Source organism: Quercus robur, chromosome 3, assembly GCF_932294415.1.
Source record: "Quercus robur chromosome 3, dhQueRobu3.1, whole genome shotgun sequence".
NCBI lineage: Eukaryota > Viridiplantae > Streptophyta > Magnoliopsida > Fagales > Fagaceae > Quercus > Quercus robur.
This window is the reverse complement of record NC_065536.1, coordinates 5,626,009-5,635,714: the sequence shown is the minus strand read 5'-3', so window position 1 is coordinate 5,635,714 and position 9,706 is coordinate 5,626,009. Positions and strand designations below refer to the sequence as shown.

The 9,706-nt window shown below is 37.9% G+C and overlaps 1 protein-coding gene across 1 annotated transcript; it reads left to right on the top strand.

Moving 5' to 3' along the window:
* Positions 1-4,706: 4,706 nt before the first annotated feature.
* On the top strand, positions 4,707-6,859 carry LOC126716819 (putative pentatricopeptide repeat-containing protein At1g12700, mitochondrial). The gene has a single exon (XM_050417811.1). It carries the CDS (start codon positions 4,939-4,941, stop codon positions 6,760-6,762), a length of 1,824 nt encoding a protein of 607 aa, XP_050273768.1. The 5' UTR covers positions 4,707-4,938; the 3' UTR covers positions 6,763-6,859.
* The last annotated feature ends 2,847 nt before the right edge of the window (positions 6,860-9,706 follow it).

Genomic DNA, 9,706 nt, shown 5'->3' with positions numbered 1-9,706 from the left:
CCGGTTAGTTTTCTTAAGTTTGATTTATTATGAATTATCGATATAATGCCTGGTAGTGTTGGTAAATTGGAGTTAGTTAAATTATGCTTCAAGCCATTTTGCTCTAAATATTCTTGAAGAAACGCACACATAGGGCACAACCATTCAAGAAACAGTGTTGTCAAAGAAACAGTGTTCAAAACAAGTAAAGAAATTTCCATTCTTACTAAAACAAAGAAATAGTACAGCGTACAATGAAAAAGCAGGAATCAGTTTGTGTCGAAGCTCACTACATAACCAAGAAGAAAGGAAAATACAAGAGAACAAAATGAAGCTGAGGAGGTAGATCAGAGGAGAGGTTGGCTACAGCTCCAAGACCTTTTTCTTCCTCAATGCTTTCACATGCCCACAACTCAAACAGCAAAAGAGACCCAACTTGAACCTGACACCGTTGAAGGAAAGGTGCAGGGAGTTGGAGGTTGAGGGCCTTTCTCTAAATATACGCCTGCCGCAAAGCAGAGGCGCTGATGGCGGAAAATCTTTCTTCTGCCACACCAAAATTCTGGCATGGACAGAACCTGCTTCGGATTTTGACTAAAAGAGGGAAAGATTCCCTTCCCCCTCGGTCGAAATGAAGTATTCTCCTGAACTTAAGCTTCCTGTGCCCATACCGTACTATTCTGAGTCTCATAAAGGCAGGGTGCATCTGCGGCGGAGAAAGTTCTTTCTTTCCAACCCTTGCCTTAAACATGTTATGCTAAGGGAGGAGAGCTCCGGATATGGAAGCTGTGATGTGGGAGAAAATCTGAAGGATTTGTGCGTATATAAAGCAACTTTCTCTCCCTCCCATTTATTTGAAAAGACAAGGTGATAGCAGTCAACTCACGCGGCGTCCCAAGGAACGCTACAGACAAAACAGTTCTGGCTCAACTTCCAACATCAACTGCAACCACAAGATTAAAGAGCCTCGTAAAGGCGCACCTCGGTCATTGTGATATCAGAGAGTACCACGTGGCCAGAAGTTGCAGAAATATCTCTTAATTCATGGGCTAAGTGGATTCGTGGCCCCGGGCCTGCTTTGCGTGAGGGCCCAGGTACTGTGGCCCACGCCGAGCAATGGCCGTGGCCGAGGACAACCCCTGTTCGGCGCCTTGGGAAATGCCTTATGAAAGGGAGAATCTGAACTCATAGAGTCTTGGACAGAACCTAGGACTTGCATGGTCCTCGGACTCAAGCCTATGGGAAAACCAAGTACGAAAAAGATATCTTATAAGTCTTGGACAGAACCTAGGACTTGCATGGTCCTCGGACTCAAGCCTAGAGGGACACCAAGAACATAAAAAAGATATCTTATAAGTCTTGGACAGAACTTAGGACTTGCATGGCCCTCGGACTCAAGCCTATGGGGAAACCGAGCACCTAAAAGAAAAAGTATACGTTCTAAACAAAACCCTAGCTGTGCGAAGTTCTCGGACTCAGGCCTTTTGGGAAATCAACTACTCGGATGGAGAAGTTTCTCGGCTTAAATACTAGAAAAGGTTAAGGCCAGTGTGTTAAGAATATGGCGTAACGAACCGATGATCGTTGGCCTAAGGAAATTGCTCATTGAAAGGGTGACATGTCCTCGGATAATTACTTCTTACACCTTATCAAGCACTTAGTCCCCATCGCGACTAATGTTAAGGTAAGTCTCGTTCCTCACTGGTCGGATTGTTATGTCGAATAATAATTTTGTTAAAGTTATTATGGCGTCTTTTTATTAGCAAGTATTTTGGCCTTAGTTGTCATTGGTTCAAATGCTATACTACTGTGCCGAGCAGAACTTGCAAATTTATTAAAACATATAAACAGAACATGCGAAATAGAATAACAGTAACTTTTATTAATGTAAAAAATTATTATTACAACGTACAAGGAAGGGCTTACACAAGCCTATACAAAAATGAACTGCCGAAGCAGTAATAACATCCGTAATACAGATAAGTAAACCGCCAGGAGTCTTCTGAAAGCGCCTTCAAAGTCTCTCTGAAATCTTTGCCTCAGTACTGCTCATATCAGGATAAGAGCCTTTTACAGAAGAGAAGGAGAAGGAAGAAGAATTGGAACACATGGAAGCACTTCAGCAAACTCTTGTCGCTGAAGAAAGCAAGGGAAAGAGAAGATGGAGGACATGAGTAGGAAGGAGGAGAAGAAGAGGGAAGCAATGAAAAGAAAGTAAAAGGAGCAAAAGAGGGAGAAGGGGAGCCATATTAGGTATGCTCATGAGAGAGCGGATGGAGATGACAAGGGAGGTTTTCGACTCAGTCACACCGGAAGTGAGGTGTGACGGGTCCCTGCTTCGGATTTTGGCTAAAAGAATGGGGAGGCAAATCTTGAGTCTCCGCCATCCTTGCCCTGACCGAGCCATCTCAAGTTTTGTTAGGACATGGCGTTTCTGAGAAAGGAAGGATTTATTCATGGTTGACTATTATGGAGGATGTATTATTGGATAAGGAATAACCAGACGGAAGAAATGAACTATGAGAAGGGCTTGAGGGATTCAGATATGAGAGAATCACCTTTTGTGCTCTCTCTTTATATAGGGGAGTAAGACGAGGGTGCGTAACACGTTCTGATCCCCAAGGAAATCTGCGAATAAATGTGCATCCGTTTCATTCCCCCACGCTATCAGTAACCGTTAGGTTGGGGAGGTCTCGTAAAAGGAAGATATTAAAGGCGTGCTACGGATAACCGAACGGAATAAGCGCATCACGCGTAAATCGAGGGGAATATCTTGTAGACCGACGCATTCCTCGTGGAGGTGAAGAGTCGCCAACGTTGATCAAGGGCCGAATTAAATGAGCCGCAGTTAAGGCTCGGTATTACCAAAACCCACCTTTCCAACCAAGACGTTGGACAGCAGGGTTTTGAGGGGCTATTGTGGGGCCCAATAGTTTATGGGCCCGGCTCGCTCGCTTATAGGGAGTCCACAGGCCCCAAACTAAAGGAGGCCAGGGCCCAAGCCCAAAAATAGTGAGCCCGATGTGGCCCAAAGATACGTCCGAGGACTGCTCGGTCCTCGGAAGACCCAGAATCCCATTGACGAAAGTGGAATACAAGCAAACTTAAAAGATCAGAAAATATCTCAGGGAAATAGTCCTTAATACCCTTCATTGACATGACATCGCACCTAACAGAGCCGGATTCTTAGGCTTTATGGACCATCTCCCACAATTTCGGGATTAGACTGATGGGACAAATCTCTGTCCTGGAAAAGTCGACCCTACACGTGGACGGGGGATAATGAACGTAGGCTAGTATAAAAGAAAACGCAAGGTAACAAAGTAGGGGGATCCATCTCATTGTCTAAGAAAGACTCCAGGAATGAGAATGCCCGGAAAGTATATATGCTCCACCAGGGATAACCCATCGACAGGTAACCGGAGGATACATTAGTGCTCCTCGGACATTATCCGAGGAGCCCAATCCCTCAATTCATAAAGTTAATGGGTTAGATAACCGGACTAAAGCCTTTTCCAGTCTAGGTTTGTCTCATGTCCGGCCTGTACTAACGTCCCGTGATCCAACTCCAGCCTTTCAAGCCCACTCTCTACAAAATTTATTGTGAGGGATCCATCACGCGTGAGCCCAACGCCACCGTTGGGCCGCTCGAGAATCGTGTCCTTACAAGTGACTTTTCATCTTATTAATAATTTTTCTACGTAAGCATTTACTTATATTTTTGGATAACTTGTGTTAAAAATATATATATATATATATATATATATTCAACTTTCATGTGAAATCTACATGACTTCCCCCTTCTGTCAAAGTTAAGTCAACTTTGATGTGAGTGTCTTTACTTTAAATCTAATTCCATATTTTTTTTAATGTTTAGAAATTTATATTGTTTGTAATTAATGAATTTAGAATTTCTTTGTGTGTATATATTTATGTGTGTGTTGTAGTGAATTTTGCTTTCAATTTTTTCTTATATATAAATTTGGGTAGTTTTTAATTTGTAAATTCGGGATGATTTCTTGGGGTTAAAGTAAAAATATTAGGTCAATTTTAATCATAATTCATGCAATAGTAGGGTGTTAGATGTTGATATTAATTTTTTGCTTATTTACATTAATTAACAAAAACATCCTAGCATGTTTAGTGTTGATATTAATTTGACACTTTGAGATGCAAGCGAGTCATTATAATTAAATATAAATATTATTATGTCCATATGTTATAATTATTATTTGTTGTTCCTCTCTTTACTCCGCCTTAATTGTTATTTGAACAAGTAAAAGTTGTTTTAGTCTAACCGGATATAACGTTTCTCTTCAATCATTAATTAGTGTTTTTGAAATAAAATTACTACTAAGAGCTTTTAGAAATTTAAAACTTGCCATTATCTATAAAATATTTTTACTATTTATTTGTTATTAAATTTAATTATATTATCAAAAAAATATTTTTAAAATTTATATATAATTCTTTCACTAAACCGTACATTGTATGGCATAAAACTAGTTAACAAATAAAAGAGACCACTTAAATCTCATAAATAAGAATTATTTTTCAAAAAAAAAAATCTCATAAATTAAAATTTGGACCAAAAATGTATTTTAGTAATTTAAAAAAATTAGGAAGTAATACTATAAAATATATCATAATAAATAAAAAAATAAAAATATATCAACAATAATTTATTTTGTTTTGTTAGGGCTCTTTTAACTAAACAATATTTTACTTGAATGAGTTTTCCATTAGCAAATACACTTTCATTCTCACTCCCTCGTACGGTTCCCACTCACAGCTCACAGCTTCCAGTTTCGCTCTCTGATTTGCCAACTCCATCACCACGATTTCTCCTTTTACAAGTTCCGGAGCTCAGCTGAAACCAAACCCGACCCGAATTGGTAGCTGCCTGAGTCAGTCATTGTGAACACCAAACTAGCTTTGCTTCTTCTTCTTCTCGAGGAAATGGGTAAATCAACATCCTCTCTTGTTTCTGTATACAGTCGTTTGATTATTAGAGGAAGCCTTCCATTTCATGCTTTTACTTATTCTACTAATAATATTAGCAGTAGAAGAGAAAATGCAAAAATCCCTAATCAGAATCGGAATCAGTTTTTGAAATCTGTGAGAGATCACTGCAAATGTAGAACCTTTAAGAATCTTGATCATGCCTTAGACCTGTTTGATAAAATGCTTCACATGCACCCTTTGCCTTCCATTGTCGATTTTACTCAATTGTTGGGTGCCATTGCAAGAATGAAGCATTACTCCATAGTCAGTACTCTAATTAGAGATATGGGCTCCTTTGGAATTACTCCCAATGTTTGTACTCTCAATGTTTTGATTAATTGTTACTGCCATTTGAACCGGGTCGATTTTGGGTTCTCTGTCTTAGCAACAATTTTGAAACTTGGTTATCAACCAGACCATGTAACCCTAAACACTCTTCTTAAAGGTCTCTGTCTTCAAGGTAATGTTTCTGGAGCTGTGAGGTTGGTAGAAGAAATGGAGAACAAAGGGTATCAACCTGATGTGATTACTGTTGGGACAATAGTAAACGGTCTGTGTAAGATTGGGGAGACTGGTGCAGCTATTAGGTTGCTAAGGACAGTAGAAAAACGGAATTTTGAATCTAATGTGGTGCTGTATAGCACGATCATTGACAGTTTATGTAAGGACAAATTGGTAACTGAGGCTTCAAACCTTTTGTCTGAAATGATGAGTAAAGGCATTCAGCCAAACATTGTCACTTACAATTGCTTAATTCAAGGACTATGCAATTTTGGCCGGTGGAGGGAGGCTGCCACTTTGTTGAATGAGATGATGCAAAGGAAGACCATTCCAGATGTGTACACCTTTAACATTTTGGTGGACACACTTTGCAAGGAAGGGATGTTGACAAAGGCAAAAGAAGTTTTTACTGAAATGGTTCAAAGAGGCATTGAGCCTAATTCCGTCACCTATAACTCTTTGATTGACGGTTACTGTTTGCAAAACAAAATGGATGATGCTATCAAAGCATTTAATACGATGGTTGAGAGGGGTTGTTTGCCTGATGTGTTTAGCTATAGCATATTGATAAATGGATATTGCAAAAGTAAAAAAATTGATGAGGCAATGCGTCTCTTTCATGAAATGTCCAACAAAGGAATGATTCCTGATGTTGTGACTTACAACACTCTTATGGGTGGCTTTTGCCAAGTAAAGAGACCCCAAGCTGCGCTTGAGCTATTCCATAACATGCAAGCTTTTGGCCAACATCCAAATCCCCAGACCTATGCCATCTTGTTAGATGGCCTTCTTAAGAATAAACAAATCGCTAAGGCAATGGCATTGTTTCAAGAGATTGATGACAAAAGGCTGAGCCATAATGCTTTGATTTATTACAACATCTTGATTGACGGTTTCTGTAATATCAGGAAGCTTACAATTGCTAGAGAACTCTTTTATAGTCTCCCTACCAAAGGATTGCAGCCTGATGTTCCAACTTACAATATTATGATCAAGGGGCTTTGCCAAGAGGGACTACTAGATGAAGCATGTGAGTTGGTTGAGAAAATGGATGGGAATGGGTGCTCTCCCAACGATCGCACATATAACAGAATTATCCAAGGGTTACTGCGACATAATGAGACATCAAAGGCGACGAAATATCTCCACATAATGGTTGACAAGGGATTTTCAGCAGATGCAACCACTGCAAGCATAGTATTTGACATGCTGTCATCTAATCAAGTAGATAAGAACATTCTAGAATTTTTTCATGTCTCCCTCCCTCCCAATAGATAAAGCCATCTCTATAATGGAGTAAGTTTATTGTTTTACTTTTTACTGTAATCATATTGACATATTGATAATGATTAAGGACAGGGTATATTTGTTTCAAGTTTTTCTTTTATTGGTGATATTTCTTTTCTTGTATTGGCGCTTGGTTGTTTTTTTCCATTCCATTTTTTTTACTATTTATTTTTTTTATCTTTCCTTGAAAATATGTTGGGCACTAGTGTTGTTAATTTTGGGATAGTTATCTTCAGTTTCAGTTGATGCAACATAGCAAACATGGAATTAGTTTTGTTTATGTTTGAAATGACAGAATAGTTTGTTTGTAGTTGGTGATGCTCAAGTGACAATTTGGGTGCTTGTGATAGGTCAATTAAATATCAACCAAAGACCATTAATACTAGTAGATTTTCCTTATTTAGTAGTTAATATTAGAGATTATCTTCTTTCTACTTCGACTAATATTCTGACCTTTGATTGATTGGGCATACCTACAATCCCCTTGTTAATATTACTAACCTCATATGCAAAGCTTTCCTTTTCTCCTAAATTTGTAAGAAATAGTTAGGTTATACATTCAACCTATATCGTTCTTTGTTAAACATAGATGCTTTCTACCCTTCCTTGCCCTCGATTCCTCTTTGGTGAATAATACCCTTCAAACTTACGTGTTGTAACAATGTAGTGCTTGTTGTCTACATTTAAAGGATCTTGTTTTTGATGTAAATCTAAATTCTCATTCATCAATCTTTGTTGCTGTTATATTTAAAAAATTTTGGGGCTCTGTTTTCTAGAAAGAGTGGTCGGTTGATTTTGCAGCTTTGGACAATTGCCATTTATGGATTTTGGATTCTTTCATTGTCAAGTAATTCTGCTGTTAGTTGTGTTTTAGATTTCGGAGTTTGCTATTCTTTATCTAAATCAGGTCGGAAGGCTTCAGGGAATAAGACAATAAGTCCTCAAATTTTTTTGAGATGATGCAGACAGAGAATATGACTTGAAACTCAGAAATTCCTCTAACATTCTTTTAGTAAGGCACTTCACATATTGCCTTTTGTTTTTAGTTGTTATGCCTGGACTTCTAAAATAGTAATCATTCAGTGTTTTCTTATTCATTTTCCTACTTGATCAATTGCATGAAACATCAAAATTTGATATCCTTGGGAGCTTTCATTCATCTCCTTATCCATTTATAAGTGATTACATGTTGTGAAACTTGCATTCTTGACTCTAGGGAAATGAAGCAGGTTTCGTGTTATTGTGAGAAAAAACAAAGGCTCCTTGAAGATTGTTTAGGTAGGCCCTATTCCAAACACTTACCAAGTATGTGGTTTCTGTTTTAAATCATTACTTTGTTGTAACCAGGTTACAGATGTATTTGTGATTTGTGAAGGTTGTTTGGATATTAGGGTTTTACAAATGAGAATAGTAACACTTTGAACAGAGGTTGGTTTTTATTTTAAATGCATTATTGGTGTTGGCTATTGGATTAATTTCAATTTTAATTAATGAATGGTTTGATTGTGATGATAGAGGCCACTTATTAGTTATTGAAACGGACCATGGTTTGAAAATTCGAAAATGATAATTGAAACAAATATGGGGTCATACACTAGTAAATTCCAAAATGATCTTGAAGCTAGTTTAACTTGTGTCTCAACAGATATAGGGTCATACAACCCTATGGATTTCTAAAGGTTATATTATTCTTCTAGTAAATATGAAGCTGTGGCCTTGTTTAAGAATACAAGCCTTCCTGGATGGCCAATTCAAGCCATCATGGAGGATGTACAAAGCATAGGGCAGCAAATGGAATGAATAGGGTTTAGAATGGTTGCCAAGAGAGTGCTTCAAAAAGCCGATGATCTTGCAGCACCCATGGAACAGATTGCTTTTTGCTTTTTTGGCAAGCCCTATGACTATTTGAAATTTTGAAAAGTAATGCGAGCAAAAAATGAAAGAGGTTGCTGTAGCATACTTGAAAAGGATGTATTTCTGCTGTGATGTGAAGCTGAGCAACACTCCACAAAGGATGTATTTCTTACTGAAATAAGCGTAATATCTACTCATTTAGCAATGACAGATCATAGCCTTTGGTGATTTAAAAAAAAATTGGAATGAGGAATGATCAACGATGACTCAATGCATGAAATATGAAGTCTGAAAAATCCGGTTTATCTTTCAATTTAAACTCTTAAATACTTATCAAGAATAAAATTTCATTTTGACTGCTAATATGCTTATGCTTGTACACCTAAACCTTTTTTGAAATGCTTTTAAATGGTTATGTTAAGATATATAAATTCAATTCTTTTACATGTTAAATGTCATTAATTTGTAGTTCTTATTGTTGTAGCTTAGACGGATCTCCATGTAACCTTTGAATATGCTGGTCTTTTCTTAAATGCACATGAAGGGGCCGTAAAAGATTCAGCGGTAGGTGAGAAGTGAATTGCACAATACTTGCTGGCAGTTTTAAATACTTGAGGGGCTGAGTTTGTGGCTGAGTTTTACTTCTACATAGAAGTCTTTAGAGATACCTCATAGAGAAATCCGGAAAGAGCATCTTAGAGAAATTTTCAGAATGCAAGACAGTTTTCTAGAGAAAGAGAGAGAGGCAGTGCTTGATTTTTAACAATCTCGAGGATAAACAAGGAGTGGGTCATGTCCCTCCTTTCCTGCATATTTAACTTTCTATCTTCAAGTCCTTGACCATCATTGAATTTATCTTTCTCAGCTGCAATTTCATCTGCCCTCTTCCTAAAACCTTTGATTTTATGTGCCATTTCAAAATGTACTGCAAGTGGATTAGAAGCTGAAAAGAAATGACTCACCTTTTTGCTAGTGCTCCCATGTCTCTTCCTGACTTCCTTCTGCGGAAGTAGGTACTGAAATTCATCCAGCACATTCTCGGCATCTTTAAGAACTTCTTTGAGCTCCCCTAGCCAAATAC